The sequence below is a fragment of the Lissotriton helveticus genome, chromosome 3_1 (assembly GCF_964261635.1).
Source record: "Lissotriton helveticus chromosome 3_1, aLisHel1.1, whole genome shotgun sequence".
Classification (NCBI taxonomy): domain Eukaryota; kingdom Metazoa; phylum Chordata; class Amphibia; order Caudata; family Salamandridae; genus Lissotriton; species Lissotriton helveticus.
In genome coordinates, this window is record NC_136061.1 from 114,676,091 (window position 1) to 114,694,095 (window position 18,005).

Sequence of the window (18,005 nt, forward strand, 5' to 3'; positions counted from 1 at the left end):
GAGAGACCGTTTCACGATTTAGGAGCAACGTAAGAAAATAATCAACTACCGGATTTGGTTTTCCATATGAGTGGGATGTATGCAAGTAGGAGTCCAGACGAGCAGAGAGGTTCTTAAGATTTGTGAAAGCAGATGTGTTGGTGAAGCATGCTGAACAGGTGTCATTGTGAGAAATTGGGTTACTGGTTGAGGTGGGGTAAAGCAGCTACCACAATTCTTGTCAGGGTGAGGCATAAGCAAACCCCAAACTAACCTGTCCTTTACCTTATTGTAGCTTGACACAGAACAATCAGGCTTAACTTAAGGGCAATGTGTAAAGTATTTATGCAGCACTTGAAACCGTAATAAAGTGAAACTCAATTTAGAAAAGCAATAGAGTACATTTTAATAAATAAAACTAGACCAAAACGACAACAATCCAATCAGTAGAACCGTAGATATGCAGATTTTAGAGAAAACAGCACCAAAAAGCACAAAATTCCAACTGTGAATATCTGGTTGCGCTGCATCGAGACAAAGTCACAAGTTTAGGCAGACCGCAATGGAGCATGGCCCGGCTACAGGGACCCAGTGAGGCCAGCTGAACAATAGTACTTTAAATCCTGCTTTCCAGAGCGTTTCAAGGAGCTATGGAGCTACAATGCGAGGTCCTGCGTTGTCACAGAAGATTCTGTTGCCGAGGGCTTGCGATGTGAAGTATGGCATCGAGGATGCATTATGCAGTCAAGGCAATGCGTTGTTCCGAAGAACTAATAGGATATGATGCGAGAACCTGTGTCGCCATCTAGGCTGTGGAGGATGCCATACATGAGGACGGTTGCGGACCCCTTCATCGACAAACCTCACCAACCCCTGCACCACAACATCATTGAGAGAGGTCTCCTCAGTGACCTGGTATCTGCTTTCTCCACGACAGACCCATGGAGCATACTTCATCCCACTGAGAAAGACTAAAGCTAAACCTTCGGAGTGCATGGAACCTGGTCCAAAATAGATTTCTTTCTTGTCGGTATCACACTGGTATGTCACCTGGTGGATGCTGTGATAGTCCCCTCCTGCGTAATCCAGCTCTGCTTGGACTTAGGAGGCGTCTTCCCTTCCGTCCAAATTGATGCCTCAACCTCTCATACTACAAAGCCCCCGCGGACCCTAGGGTGTCAAGGTGCTGGGGGCCGTCGGGAAAATTAAGCGAGCTGTTGCCCGTGTCACGTGGTGCTGGGCTAACCTGCCGCCAGCACCGGGGATCGAACCTTGAGCCCCTATGTGCCAGAGTCGGGCGCCCTGGCCGCTGCGCTACACCTCTTCCACCATATAGACTTGGCCATTACCTTATGGCAGCAGATAAGGCAACGGTTTCGGAGATTCAATGCTGAATGCTTCCCAGAGGAAAGGCACGGCCTCACACAAGCAGATCCAATTAGAATTACCTTACTGCCCTATACTCTTGGGCCCTCTCACACCTTACACGGCAGGCCCTGCTTCAGGCAAAACACAAACATAACATTCTTTTATACCTCTCATGTGGGAACAACACTGTTACACCTCAAACAGCGCCATTACAAACGTAGAGATGGTGGGACGGGCCATCTACTGGCTCTGCAGCTGCAGCAACAACATGCTTGCTTCCTGTACCATATCGGCTATTTGGTGGGAGGACGGCCAACTCCTCACCCACCCACCCACTAATTATCATGAAGTCCTTTCGGACCTACTATGAGACTCTCTATTCCTCTAAGGCAGCGTGTGCCCCATGAGAAATTGAGAATCTTTTGTCCCGTAATGTGATCCCTCACTGGACGATCGACCTGAGCCTGGCCTTGGAGGCTTAGTTCACCCCAGAAGAAAACCTGGAAGCAATCGATAATTTGCCCTATGCAAAGCCTCGGGGTTAGATGGTTACACGTCTGAACACTATAAGGCCATTAAGCATATGCTGACTCCCTCGTGCTGCAAACTGTACTAAGAGGGAACTCCGTTCCCACTCCGACTCTGACCTGTTCCAGCTGCCGACTGATCTCACTGTAAAATGTCGACACTAACATGCTCAACAAGGAGTTGGCCAACAGGCTTAAACGGGTGATACCCTCCATGGTGCACAGGGACCCTGGTGGGTTTGTTCCCCAACGCACCATGGCATCCCATCTTCAGCTTCTATCACACATCCCTTGGAGGGTTTGGTAGAACGGGGAAAAGAAGCTGGCGATGTACTTAGATGCTGAGAAGGCTTTTGACAGGGTCGAGTGGGATTACCTTTTCAGAGTGTTGCAAAGTTGAGGGCTGGGTCGGTGTTACTGTCTCGTGTCCGGAGGCTGTACTACCACCCTTTGAGTGTTATCACCTGAAACAGCCATGTTTTTACTCCCATTGATATCCGTCGGGGTACTAGACAGGGCTGCTGTTTGTCCCCCCTTCCTTTCATTCTGGCACAGGAGCCTCTGGCTATCGCAATCCACAATTCCCAAAATACACGCAATCCCCCTTCTGAGCGGGGAAACACAAACTGACACTGTATGCAGACAATATGCTGGTCACATTCACCCACCCCGCTGCCTACCTGTGGATCCTCATTTCTTTGATTTCACACTTCTCCTCTATCTTAGGGTACAAGATAACCTGGAGTATGAGTGAGGCTCTCCTCCCACAGCTTCCCCCCTCCTAATGGCCCTTGAAGGCCTCCCTTTTCAATGGTCCCCCCCTCCTCCATTTGTTAACTTGGAATAGAGATCACACCAGGTCTCCGCCTTATGGCAGAGCGCAATCTGGACACCCTCAATTGGAGCTTTCAGGCCGATATGGTACACTGGTCGCAACTGAGTCTCTCTCTGGGGGGGGCCACACAAGCCCTAAACATGAATGTGATGCCACGACTGACCTATGTGTTTCATATGCTCCTTATACGCACACGGCTCACCTGATTGCGGCTTTAGAAAAGACCCTAAAAACCTTTCTGTGGGTTGGCTGAAAGCCATGGCTGAAGTTGGACAAGCTATATGAAGCCAATGAACAGGGGGCTTTGGTCTGCTGACTAGTGCCCAAGTTTGCAAATCTCGGAAAAGTTATCAACACCACCCTGGCTCACTCCCGGGTTCCCGTCATTACCCTTCCCTTGCGTCACTGTCTTGCGCTGACACTCTTGTACCCTCCCCAGGGCGTTTGGGGTGCCGTCCCTGTTTTCAACTGCTGCAGGGTTGGTATTCTCTGCCCCCCTCTTCTGCCCCTATCCCAGTCCAGATGGGGGTTGATCATGACACCAATCTCCTACCCCATCTCCCACATCCCTACCCCACATGGACACCCTCTAGAATTGTGTTCTAGAGCCTTGATTCCCCCCTTTTTTATTTCACACTTGTCCTAACAGTCTGCCCCTTCAATGGCTTTTCCCTTACCCACTTTCCTTATCTCTCCCAGCCAACCACTTCTACTGCACTGGTTGCCATGGGGCCAAGTGGATCCTTCTTGTTTTCTCATGAACCTTGACCCTTAACCCAGATGTTTTTATATTGTTCTATTATACTTCAACAATATTGTTGTTGTATTTTGGTTGTGCTCTCATTGTTAGGCACAGAAATTATCTGTATTCATAATATGCATCATTCCTGTTTCTTCCAATAAAGAAAGCTTAAAACAAAAAAGTAAACGAGGGCATCAGATATTTCGGAAAATTGACCCTCTTGTCTCTAGAGGGCACTGTAGGTGTATGCCAGCACCAAGACTATTGGACTCTGCTTGCCTAGCTCCTATGTCCAGCTCTCTGAGGCCCCTCTTGTCAGCCATTTTTCTCTCATCTTCCTCCATGGCCATTTTTTTCCTCCATTTTTAACTGGGCCATCTGCAGCCTAAACTCATTCACCTTCTCCCTGTCAGCAAGCTCCTCTGGGGACAAGAGGACAAGCTTCAAGAAGACACAGTGCGCTCTGCTCTGGCAGGGAGTTCCACCTCGGGTGTCAAGTCATCCCGCTCAGCTGAATGCTGCATCTCCTGGCCCTTCACATCATCCTCTACATCCTGGTCCTCTGTGGTGACTGACCACTGGTGGGTCTCGGCCCATGCTCTCAAAGCCTTTTGGAGTCCTGCCTTCTTGGTGCTCCTTTTGGTGGCCAGTTCCAGTTCCCACTCCTTGCAAAATTTGTTGAGCTCTGCCACAGTGCAGCCCTCCAGATTGAGGAGCTCAAATTCCGTCTTTGCAGGTGAAGCCCGAGACACTAATAGTCAGGTAGAGTAGGAGTACATTTGGAAAAAACAAAAAGGCCAATCAGGGAGAATTTAAAACTCAAACTGGTCTCAGATTATTTTTCTGGGATTTTGAGTGTAACACAAAATCACGGTAAGGCACTGCACAAACACAAGTCCTAATCCTCACCGCCAATCACCAATGTGAGATATTGGGTTTCTGGTTGAGGTGGGGGTGAAACCCTACTGAAGCAGCTACCACAATCCTGGTCAGTGTGAAGCACAAGCAAACCCCAAATTAACCTGTGCTGAATCCTCTGGTAGCTAAGCACAGAGCAGTTAGACTTAACTTATAAACAATGATTAGAGTATTTATGTAGCACTTCAAACAGTAATAAAGTGAAAGAACAAAACATTAAACAAATTCCACACCAATTTAGAACACCAGAGTGAATTGTAATAAATAAAACATGACCAAAATGACAAAAATCCAATCAGTAGAACCTCTGATATGTAATTTCAAAGATTTCATAGAAAATAGCACAAAAAGGCACAAAGCAAATATCTGGTCGTGCCGAACTGGGACAAAGTCAAAAGGCGATAAAGTGTGGGCCAACTGCAGGGACCCACTGAACAAGAGTACCTTAAATCCTGGCTTGCAAAGAAGTGTACTGAAGAGTTGGTGTCTGGGGTACAATATTTATACCTGGGCCTTCCTTTCAAGTAGGAGAAACTTATAGAGATTTCCCTTTGAAGTCCTCAAGCATCCTGCCTTCAGTCCTGGATCCAGACTCACTATAGGGGGGTATACATTACTTTGTGTGGAGCAATGACACAACCTATTCAAGTCTAAGTAGGTGTGTGCCCAGCTCCGCCCTCCCAACCTGTCCGCTAAATCCAGTCATGTGACCCAAAGACAGGCTGCAGGCACTAAATGGCTAAGGCAAGAAAACACCAACTTTCTAAAAGTGGCATTGTCAGAATTGCAATGTAAAATCTGAATTCACCATAAGTTAGGATTTAAAAGTGTGATTCCAGACATCAAAAATGAACTGGTTATCTCTTCCCATTTAGAAATTACACTTATGAATTGTAATAAGAAAAGTCCAATGTTATGTTATGGTAGAGAATGGGTTTGCAGTAGTGAAAAACAACTTTAAGAGAAAACTTAAAAGTACAAGTCCAATATTTTAAATACATTTCACCCTGGCCTCTGAGTTGGCCAGGGACTACCGTAGGGGTGAAGTCTATGTATTAAAAAGGAAGGATTGGGCCTGGCAAAGAATTATTTTGCCGGGTCAAAATGCAGTTTAAAACTGCAAACATTGGCTCTGCAATGGCAGGACTCAGCCATGTTTAAAGGGCTATTTAAGTGGGTGGTATAATCAGTGCTCCAGGAACACTACTAGTAATTTAATTTACAGTCCCTGGGTACCTGAAATACCACTTTACTAGGGGCTTATAAGTAAATTAAACATGCCAATTGGGCACGAGCCAATATTATCAAATTTAGAGCAGAGAGCACAAGCACTTTCGCATTGGTTAGTAGACTCCTAAGGCCAGCAAAAACGAGGTCAGTAAAAATGGAGGGAGGCAAAAAAGAAATTATGGAGGAAGACCACCCTAAGGCAGACAGGTCTAGCATCCAGAATCTGTTTCATCTGCGGGCCGAAGAGATGTTAGTCATTGAACGGCAGATTAAACAGATGTTGTTGAGCTTCGAATCTCTGGCTGGAAGCCAAAAATATAAATCCAAGTGTGGCACCTATCAGAACGTTAGAATTAATGCCCCCAGCTGCGGTATCACCTGGTTCAAGGCGCAGCAGATGGTTATGTTGGATATTATTTTGTCCTCCATGACCAGCTCTTGGCTATGCTGCCTGTACGGATGTATGACGGTACAACACGTACCGTTTCAACGCGTGCCTTTACAACGCGTCTTTAACAACGCAAGTCGTTACAACGACTTGCGTTGGGGGGGGGCGTGGATAGTGAATAGTATAATTTACTATTCTAACACCAGTCCCCGTGGATAGTAGGGAAGGTGTTGGAATAGTAAATATACTATTCTTTATCCTTTAGCGCCCTCCAGCGCAAGTCGTGGTTACGACTTGCGTTGTAAAGGACGCGTCATAAAAGCACTGCGGGGTAACATCCGCGTTGAAAAGGATGTTTCCCTGCCTGTACTAATCTAGGAGGTGCTGGAGTAGTTCCTCTATCTTGTCCCAGTAAGCTCTGACATAGCGAGAGAGCAAGCCAATGGAATTTAAAATTCTCCAATGTATCATTGATTGAGCAGTGATAAGTTTGCCTGCTGGATCAATATTTTTGCTCTCATTTTCGGATGCTGGGGCATCACCAGTTAGGGTACCCCTATGATTGGCATGGCCTCCCTTATAATGCCCTAGTACATAATAGGGTAGGGGATTAAAACTACCTTTACATCCCTAATATATAATAGGGCATGGCAGTTTAGAGGACAGCAGCCCTTTCTGCACTTGCATGCGTGCACAGCTGAGGCTTGAGGACAGTTTAAAAGCAGCACTATGTTGCAGGACCGCTTTTTAAAATGTAAGTTGTGCCCAAACTCTACTTAGGCGTTTGAGGCACTTACAAATGAATAAACCACAATATTGTGGCATATTAGGTACCCCCAAAGTCTTCCTAGGTGTTCCAGGTGTGTGTGGGGGGGGGGGGGGGGTACAGTAGATATTAGCAGGGTCCTTAGAAAATATGTTTTATAATCCCTGGTGTTGGAGAAATAGCCCAGTTCATTTTCCCCTTTGCAGATCCCCAGCCACATAGGTTAACATGGCAAGAAGTTATTAATTAATAAGTCTAGTCAGAACCCACAGGAAAATATATTTCAACGACTTACTAGAATGGTATTGATAAATCCAACAGTATGCTATTATTGAATTTATTCTAAAATGTAGAGACAAGAAGTTATAAAAACTTTCTTGTCTGTAAGCCAAAATTCAGCCTTCCAGTGATGTTCTGATTGGTCAAAATTATCTGGATTAGCCAGACTGTTTTGATGAGATGATAAGTAGCCCCTGGGGTAAGAGAGCCACTCTGGGAGGAGAGGATTCTGCTACATAGGAATGCCAGAGCAAGGGGGAGGGGTCAAACAATAATTTTCAATCGAAGGAGGAGCCAGGTAGAAGCAGTTTCATTTACACCGTATTCTTTGAACCCAGACAGATGGCAGGCTTAAGGAGGGAACGTGCAGATACCAGGAGGAGGGATAATATAGAGATGAGCCATCCTGTAAGTTGGTTTAGTCATATCTTGCCTCTCTGCAGACTTCTGCCATATTGAATGCTGGAGAAATAGTGCTTTCTGGGAGACCATTGTGCCACACTTTGGAGGAAGTGTTGTCCTGCACCTCATTGGACAGGAGTACCCTCCTGTGTGACCCCAAAGAACATTGAATAAGTATCTGAGAGGGGCAGTGCCTCTCAGATCTGCTACCTGAAATAAGAAGAATAACAAATGTCCATGCTAGGAGTTGGATTTGCACCACCAGGCCCTGCACTCTGCTGGCTGTGCCACAATCTGTAACTACAGCACTGTGGACCTAACTTGCTTCAAAAGGACTAAAGAGTGGACTCCCTGCAAGCTACAGGCTAACAGAGCTCATTTGGACCATCACCACCAAGAATCTCCAGCCAGTAGTACTACCAGTAGATTTGTAAGGGTTTTTGTTCCAGTGGATTGTGGGAATTGAAGTCCCAAAATATTTAAGACCACCTTGGAGCTTCCAGACCCTTGGTGTAAGTTTTGGACATTTTGGGACCCTCAACGGAACTTCATGAAGACATTCCAGAAGTATGTAGAACTGTGGAGAAACTTTTTTTTAAAAAAGCTCCATAAGTGGACCGACTCAACTTGACCAGCCAAGCCGGCGACCCTCACCTGTGAGCCAGCCTGCCGACCAGGTTCATTCCACTGAAAAGCTCCGGAGATCTGACTTCCAGAATTTGACCGGGAGTCTGTGGAAATCGGAGTCTGTGGAAATCCAAGTCAGTGAACCCTCACTGAATATGGCATGGTGATAAACCATCAAGGGAACCCGGGAGAAAAAGCTCCGTAAATGTTTCTAAGACAGACACAGAAAAGGTGACGAGAACAACCGCGAGAGTCAAGCTGCCCACCTTCAACCACGAGCCAGTCTGGATCTCTGGTTCATCCCGCCTGAAAGCTCCGGAGATCTGACTTCCATAGATTTGACCGGGAGCTTGTCGCAAGGCAAGCTGGCTAACCCTCACCGAATCCAGACTGGCTAAGAGCTTCAAGGAACCGTGGGAAGAAAAGCGGCAGAAAAATTTCTAAGTTAGAAGGTAAACACTTTGACCGAGACCTACCGCGAGGGGTAGCCGCGCAGGGCTCCATTGCAGATGGCCTAGAAATTTGACTTTGTCCCGGTCTAGCGCGACCAGATTTCCCAAAGCGACGCTATAGGTTTCTATGTGCTCTATAGTGCTAAATCTTTAAAAAAATCATACCTCCGGTTCCCTACATTACATTTTGCTTTGGATAAAAACAAATAAATATTTCCTATTTTTATAAATTGGTGGTGGATTTTGATTGTGTGTTGTGTCTTAATTATTTACTGAATTGGTGTTTTCAAATGCTTTACATACCCGTCTTTGAAGTTAAGCCTGTCTGCCAGCAGCCAAGCTACCATGGGAATAATTTTCTGAGACCTATTCGGAGCCCTATATTCTATTAGTGGAATATTGAGAGTGGTAGATGCATCTTTACCACTACTGATGATCCAACAGCAGAGCATGTTTATCTACAGCTACACATTATATATATACACATATATATACATACATACATATATACATATATATATATATATATATATATATGAACAAAAACACCCAACTCCCACATGGAATCCACGGAAAGCAGGCACGGACACGAAGTGGCATTGGATTCGGCATTTATTTCAGTGCAGGACGTCCTCAATCATGAGCACAAGGAGAGACGCGTTTCAGCCTTCAAGAGGCCTTTGTCAATCTAGTTTGGCAATGCATAGCTCATACATTAAATAGCCCATCCCACTAGCCCTGTTGGTAAACATGGAAGACATACTATGGCGTGTGTATTCCCATATTAGCTTAAATACAACATGCTCGCGTTGCCTAAAAACTCTTCATAAACATAAATGTAGGAAAGACGCAACATACTGATATAAAGTGCACAGTGCATTAACCAAGGTTGCAAAATTACCTATATATATATATACACACACACACAAACTTCATTAGATAATTTTCATAGCCGCTGCAAGTCAATTTGTAATCTCTTCAATCTCATTATGATTATAACTGTAGTCATAAATATACTTGCCAAAAAGGATGGCTGTCCATCCTCCAATACATACCAAGTTGCTATCTCCATCACGGCTGGAACCTAGAGTCTCCTTTTATGGCACTGTTCCATTTTGGCATAGAATAACGTTCTAGGAGGTGTAGACTTTCTGAAGCTGCTGTACACATCTGTCTCTACTGTCACAATGCTATTGGATGCATGTGAGAAAATCTTATGACCAAACATTCGAATCAGAAGATCAAACTTTAAGCAGTCGACCAGTTTTCTAAATGATTGACATACAAATCGCATAAGTACATCATGGGAGCGTGCACCGTGCCAAGGGATAATGCGTTTACCTCTCTGTAATGTGCCATGGATCGAAGCTTCCAACTACTTCATGAGAAATTAGTTTTAGGTGCTGTTCATATCGGTCTTTGTTATCGTAAATGCTTTTCAACATCTGCCTTGGAACCGTGAGAAACGTGCACCCCTCCTTCGGCCAAAACATCTTCTGGGGCACCGGATGGAGGTCGCTTTCACTTTCTGACTTTAACTCCTCGTCTATGCTTCCATCTGTAGCACTGAGAAAATGAACACATACAGTTCAAACAATTTACATGCATACCTACGTCATGGCTCAAAAAGTTAAATCCAGTCTTGAAAATCAATCAGTTCCAAGAAAAATACTATAAAAAACTCTATGGAATATTTAAAAAATATAGCTCAGCATTAAACTAATACGAAACCGATGGGCATGGCACTGACACGTAAAATCTATTTCACCCAATTCCTAGTTGTCCAGGAAGGCAATAGTGTTTGAAGTTATTAATACTGAATGGCTTTGCTTATGTGTCAAATTCTACATTGTCTAAGCAAGGGAGCAATATACTTATATATTTATAGTTCACATTGAGCGCTGTTTCTTTCATCCTTTAAAATGGACATCCAGTGAATGTCACAATACGTATCAGAACCCATGCCGAACGGAACAACGAGCGTCCTGCACTGCCTGTTGTTGATTCTCACAGATGCAGGGCTGCTTTTTACTCTACATTGAATGGCCCCTTTGAACAGCAAGCTATTTTTAGGCACTTTGCAGCACACAACAGCGGTCAAAGGAGGGTGAATTGAAGCCTTTCCTTTAAAATATGAAACACAACATTAGTGACGTATAACACGACAAACAAAAAACAAAGAAAGAAATAACGATGAGTTAGGAAAATGCCAAACCTTTTGCACCATGGGAAAAAAGAAAAAGTCTATTCCAGTGCATTACAGTCTGCATCTGTGAAGAAGCGCCTTGAATGTCTTAAAGGGGAAGGTTGTTTTTCTCTACATGAAGAAGGTCTGAGCATCTTTCCTGCTTATTTCATTTAAGCGCAGACAGATCTGAATAGGATGCGACTTCGGTGAAGGTCAAATGCTACTATGAAGCATATTATTATATTTATTGAGGGCTCATTCATTTGCAGCAAGGACGGATTAGTCAAAAGACAGGAGGGCAAAATAGGAGATCCAATAATAGGAGAAAGTTGACATAAAAGAGAAAAGCAAAAGAGAACAAGTACATGAAAGCATTTAAAGGGTTAGGTAAAAAAAGAATTCTAAGCATGAAGAATGGCTCGCACCGTTAAAAGGCTCGTAAATTAACAATAGATCGATATTGGAAAAAGAAATCATTCCAGGTTCTGGGGCCCAGCACCCGGAATAGTCTTCCTGCTGGTTACATCTTACAACAAGGGACTTTAGAGAAGATAATTCCTAGATCAGAGGATTCTGTCAGCAGGACAGGAGAATATCAGGTGTCTAAGAAATATGGGGCTGTCTTGTATGCCTATGTGCCAGGCAAACTACTTTAAGATCAACCCTCTACTTACTGACAGTCACACTAGCCTCTCTCTGGCTGCTGATATGTGATCCTATACTTTCACTTTTCTCACAGTTCTGGCTGCCATGTTTTGTAATCGTTGAAGTTTCACCAAGGCACTGATGGGCATCCCTAAGTATATGTTGTTGCAGTCATCAGTATAAGATAAGGCACTTGTCACAGTAACATGGCCATACCATTCTTCCAGGAGAAAGGAGTTTAACTTTTTAAGAATACCAATGCCCGTTTTCCAAACTGATTTGGGATAAAGATCTGGATTTGATCAAAAATGACCCAAAGTTCTTTACCTTCATGACTGCTTAAAGGTAGAGGTTCCTACATGGTCAGGTCAGAAATCAGGGGTCCGATGATTTTCAGCTCCACTTATTATTAGTATCCCTTCATTTAGGTTGAGCTGTGCTCATGACGGAACCGTTCCGTCATGAGCCTGTTGGCTCATTAGAACCTTCAGCACAGCGCGAAAATTCGCGCCGCGCTGAAGGTGTTAAGCAGAATCAGCGACAGCACGGAGACCTGAGGAACCTGACATGAGAGCGAAAAGTTTTGTGAACGAGAAGTTTACAGATACACTGCCTCTGTCAGAAAGGAGGAGCACCATAAAAGGGCTTTTCCTATTAATTAGATCAAACTTAATCTAGTGATTAGCAGATAGTGGTTAACTGCTTTGAAGGCTGCAGAGATCTCAATAAAAAAAAAATGCTCTGCAAATTCCGTTGTCCTGCCACAATCTCAATTGATCGACGACTGTGACTAACAGCATCTTGGTTCCACAATTGGACCTAAAACCTGCTTGGCATTTATTTAAACCGTATTTTCCTCAAAAAGACTTTGTAAGCCAAGTCAGCAGGAATTTTTCCATCACTTTAGACATCAGGGAGAGTAATATACTAGGCCTAAAGTTTTTTAGGTCGAGTTATTTATAACTCGAACCTATTACTACTGAACCAAAGTCTCTTGAACCAGCCGGATTTCCTACAATGCATGTTAATTGTTCATCAAGTGTGGCTCAATGGTTGGAGCGGCAGACCCTGATGCAGAGGTCTAGCCCGGGACCAGGGTTCAATTCCCCGCCTCGGCGGGTCTTGGGCCCAAAATTCCACGGACCTGATAATTCTCGCCTCGGTGCCTATTCCAATCATGGAGTCCCACTCTGCAACTCTGGGCAATAGCTTGCTTAATCTCCACAACGGCCCCCACAACGCTAAGGATGCCTGGCCTCCACCTTGGGGGTGCCCAGGAGTGGACACCTCACAGGGAAAGCCAGGATGGGTTCCACAGCGGTATTTGTACAAGCGCCCTGAGACCCTTGCGGGAGAGTAGTGCGCTATACAAGTATCAATTTACATCCGTGACGCTTCTCCAGGGCGCGCTTGGCCCATTCCTTCCCACTCGCTCGCATCCCGCCCCCCCCCCCCACCAGGCTCACGCTTCTCCAGCGCGCCAAGAGCTTTACTTCAAAGGGATCCGCTCTCCCACCCCTGCTTCACACTTCAAAGGAATGCGCCCCCCGCCCCCGCAATGCCGAGAGCATTTCCGGCCGCTTGTGATTTTTTTTTTCTCTACGCCGGAGCAGGAAGAGTCAAGCCTGTAAAGTTTTTAGGTCTCGCCTGTCGATGCGCATGCGCATCGAGCTTGCGAGCCTATTGCGGCTCAAACAACCTTTAACTACGAAGCAAGGAATCGTGGCGATTCCTTGCAGTGCCCGTGACTTTTAAGCTCAATGCGCATGTGCATTGAGCTTAAAAGCGCGTGCACAGCCGCCCGCATTCCTCCGACACCTTTGAAGTGAAGCTTAGCTTCACTTCAAAGGCCCGGCTTCTTCACACCCACATGCCGCTCTCGCTCTCCCCGCTCCGCCCCCTCCCCTGCCCGGCCCGGCTTCTTCACACCCACATGCCGCTCTCGCTCTCCCCGCTCCGCCCCCTCCCCTGCCCGGCCCGGCTTCTTCACACCCACATGCCGCTCTCGCTCTCCCCGCTCCGCCCCCTCCCCTGCCCGCCGTGTGAAACATAGACACCTGAGGGGTCCCTTATAACTTTTGAAGTAGAAGGTGGTTCTAGGTCCTCATCCTGGAAATCATTGTCTAACATTTCCACAGGGTCATATATATTTATCTGCCTCTTCACCCATGCCCATATCAAATGGATATTCCTCATCAGTAATAAAAAAAAAACGTTGGTCCTTTGTGCCATGAAAGTTACTCGTTGCTTTTGTGCTGTGAGGGACACCCATGCTTGTTGCACCAAGACGGCTGCTCTCTCATTGTGCCGCTGCGGACACCATGGTCACTCGTAGCGCTCCGGCTATCCGATTGTTCTAGTTCACTTGCAGCGCTCAGGCGGCCAACGCCGTGTGCCTCATCAGAGTGGTGTCCGAACCTTGAGGCCTTATCACGTCTTTTAGACGGAGGGATTTCCTCTTGTGAAGGTATCGAGGGTTCTTCTTCAGCTGTTGTATCTCTTGGTTTGTTACCAAGTACAGACTCAACCGCCTCTTTTAGGGAAGATTTAAGCTGCCCTTCAAAGTAACTTTTAAAAGGTATCTTGGCTAAGGGAGACATCAACTGTGCCCTGCATGTTATTCTCTGACATTCTTACCTGATTAGATTAATATCTAGTCCAATTGCCCAGTATAATAAACCCTTATTAGGTAACCAGTGTAGTTAGGGGAGTTTTCACAGTTGTCCTGCGGTCCTTTACTTTGTCCCCTTTTTGTCTCTTTGTTTAATTTATTGCTATGTCAGATCACGTTTAGAGAAAGGGGAGGCTGCTTGATCGTTGTGCTGCAACTGTAAACAGCTGATGAGCGGTTTGTACAAGCCGTCTCGTGCTGTTCGTTGCTTAGCAACGCTATGTACTGTACTGACAATGGGTACGTGCCAGTTGTCCTACTTCTATTGCAACTGCCTGTTAAGATATTTTTGTCCCCTACGTTGCACAGTTCATGCGCCTGTGCCTCTCTGAACTACCACTGCTCCGATTACAAAGTCAGCAGGAATTGAAGTGCAATTTGCCATTCATTGCAACATATGTTTTCACTGCTGCATAATTAGAGTGGTGCTGCTTATGATCCAGAATTAAAATGTACCAAAATAATTTAAGTTAACACATACTACTACCACCCCGCAACTTGTGACAATTATTTTAGACTGTGCTATAAAATTACAAATAAAAGCTCTGATGTACAAAACCTTTAAAATCATCCGACAAGTTAAATGGCCTGCATATATGTGCTAAATTGCAAGCACACTGCCAGAACTACACTGAAATTGGTACGGGAGAAATAGGTAATGTTCTTAACTGGTCCAATCCAGCCAAGGCTTAAATCCAATGGTACATTTGTAGCAGGACAAAGAATGCTCTCCAACATCACTCCCGAAAGAACTTCTGTGTGATTGAAAAATTATGTGAAGGAAAGTTGTCAAATACCGACAAATCTCGGCTTCACAGGTGAAAAGAGAGCTACCCTCAACAGTCTCATTGCTAGAATTTCTGCTGGAGATGCTTTCACTTTGTATTCTCGTTATTTTCTTTTTAAATTAATTTTTTTACCACCGTTATGAGCATGGACACTAGTGGGGAATCCCAATTTAAATGCATAGAAATTAAGCACTGAACCAGTGTGTAATACTTATGCTTTACAGTAGGAACAAATACACAATGGAATAGACTTGATGATTTCTTTGGAGGTCAAGACCCTGTTGTGGGCCCAAGGGAAGGAAATTAAGTGTGAGAGTGAGGACACTTCTTGTGCAGCACACACTGGGTTGTCTGGTGGAGGTAAGCTTTCCCAGAAGTAGATCAACAAGTATCAGAGAGGGGTTTCATCAGTCAGCCTCACTCACCCCCTCTCACCCCCTCTCACCCTCACTCACCCTCACTCACCCTCACTCACCCTCACTCACCCTCACTCACCCTCACTCACCCTCAACCCCTCACTCACCCTCACTCACCATCACTCACCCTCAAACCCTCACACTCACCCTCACTCACCCTCAAACCCTCACCCACACTCACCCTCACTCACCCTCAACCCCTCACCCTCAACCCCTCACCCTCACTCACCCTCAACCCCTCACCCTCACTCACAACACATATTGTGTTACAATAGGTGTCACATTTGCGAAAGATAAAACTATCTAGAGATGTAGCATAACGACCAGAGCTGCCATATAAGTCACATAAATACAAAACATGTTGCATTCCAAATGCTATAGGTGTCACATTCGCAAAAGTTATAACTATTGGCATTGTAAATGACAAAGCCATCAATTTAGCAATTTTAACAACGAAAAAATAAATAAATTGTCATTTACAAGACCAATAACTACAACTTTTCTAATGCGAAACCTATTGCATTCCAACCCCACTCACCCACGCAACGTCACTCACACACGCAAAGCCACTCTCACACGCAACGCCACTCTCACACGCAACGCCACTCTCACACGCAACGCCACTCTCACACGCCACTCATCCACGCAACGCCACTCATCCACGCAACGCCACTCATCCACGCAACGCCACTCATCCATTTGCAAAACGAAAAAAGTTAAACTCTTCTATTGCGAGACCTATTGCATTTTCAATGCTTGTTTTTCTTCCAGCCTCCTTCAGTTACTGGCTTTTAACGGGGTTGCTTGTTTTTCTTCCAGCCTCCTTCAGTTAATGGCTTTGAACGGGGTTGCTTGAAAACAAAGCCAGTGTTTGCTTATTATTATTTTGCTTGTTTAGTATCCGGTTACATTTAGTCTACACTGGCTTCGCATGAAGGCACACTTTCTAAAATGTAGACTTTGGTAAATCCGCCTAAATGCTTCAAGCTAAAATTATGTAGGCGTTTATTTGATATTATTTATATGATCGCTTCCTTGTTCTCCCCTTGTTAGCTCTAATTTGCAATCCACTGCCAAAGCTGGCAGCAATGTACAAAGTAGAAACGTTCACAAGTACGAACTGTGACCACACTGACACACTCCAAGCCGCCGCCCTAACAGACGCCACTTCACTATCAACACTCAGCACCACCACAGCATCACTCAGCATCACTACAGCATCACTCAGCACCACTACAGCACCACTACAGCACCACCACAGCACCACCACCACAGCATCACTACAGCACCACCACAGCACCACCACCACCACAGCATCACTCAGCGCCACCCCAGCATCACTCAGCAGCACCACTCGGCACCACCACATTATCACTCAGCGGCACCACTCGGCACCACCACATTATCACTCAGCGGCACCACTCAGCAGCACCACTCGGCACCACCACATTATCACTCAGCGGCACCACTCAGCAGCACCACTCGGCACCACCACATTATCACTCAGCGGCACCACTCAGCAGCACCACTCGGCACCACCACATTATCACTCAGCGGCACCACTCAGCAGCACCACTCGGCACCACCACATTATCACTCAGCGGCACCACTCAGCAGCACCACTCGGCACCACCACATTATCACTCAGCAGCACCACTCAGCAGCACCACTCGGCACCACCACATTATCACTCAGCGGCACCACTCAGCAGCACCTTTCGGCACCACCACATTATCACTCAGCGGCACCACTCAGCAGCACCACTCGGCACCACCACATTATCACTCAGCGGCACCACTCAGCAGCACCACTCGGCACCACCACATTATCACTCAGCGGCACCACCACATTATCACTCAGCGGCACCACCACATTATCACTCGCCACCACTCGGCACCACCACATTATCACTCGGCACCACCACATTATCACTCGCCACCACTCGGCACCACCACATTATCACTCAGCACCACCACATTATCACTCGCCACCACTCAGCGCCACCACTCAGCGCCACCACTCAGCATCACTCAGCACCACCACAGCCTCACTCAGCACCACCACAGCATCACTCCGCACCACTCAGTGCCACCTCCGCACCACTCAGTGCCACCTCCGCACCACTCAGTGCCACCTCCTCACCACTCAGCGCCACCACAGCACCACTCAGCGCCACCACAGCACCACTCAGCGCCACCACAGCATCACTCAGCGCCACCCAAGCATCACTCAGCGCCACCCAAGCATCACTCAGCACCACCGCAGCACCACTCAGCACCACCGCATTATCACTCAGCACCACTCAGCACCACCACAGCATCACTCAGCACCACCAAAGCATCACTCAGCACCACCACAGCATCACTCAGCACCACCACAGCATCACTCAGCACCACCACAGCATCACTCAGCACCACCACAGCATCACAGCATCACTCAGCACCACCACATTATCACTCAGCACCACCACATTATCACTCAGCGCCACCGTAGCATCACTCAGCGCCACCGTAGCATCACTCAGCGCCACCGTAGCATCACTCAGCGCCACCGTAGCATCACTCAGCCCCACCACAGCATCACTCAGCACCACCACAGCATCACTCAGCACCAACACAGCATCACTCAGCACCAACACAGCATCACTCAGCACCAACACAGCATCACTCAGCACCAACACAGCATCACTCAGCACCAACACAGCATCACTCAGCACCAACACAGCATCACTCAGCACCAACACAGCATCACTCAGCACCAACACAGCATCACTCAGCACCAACA

The 18,005-nt window shown here is 46.3% G+C and overlaps 1 protein-coding gene across 2 annotated transcripts in view; it reads right to left on the minus strand.

Annotated features, from left to right (window-relative positions):
• Positions 1–18,005, minus strand: part of KIAA0753 (KIAA0753 ortholog) — a 235,297-nt gene that overhangs the window by 24,648 nt on the left and 192,644 nt on the right. For both annotated transcript variants that reach the window (XM_078679332.1, XM_078679331.1), the window contains exon 16: positions 9,855–10,079. In XM_078679332.1, the coding sequence (XP_078535458.1) occupies positions 9,855–10,079 (225 nt within the window). The remainder of the gene's footprint in view (positions 1–9,854; positions 10,080–18,005) is intronic.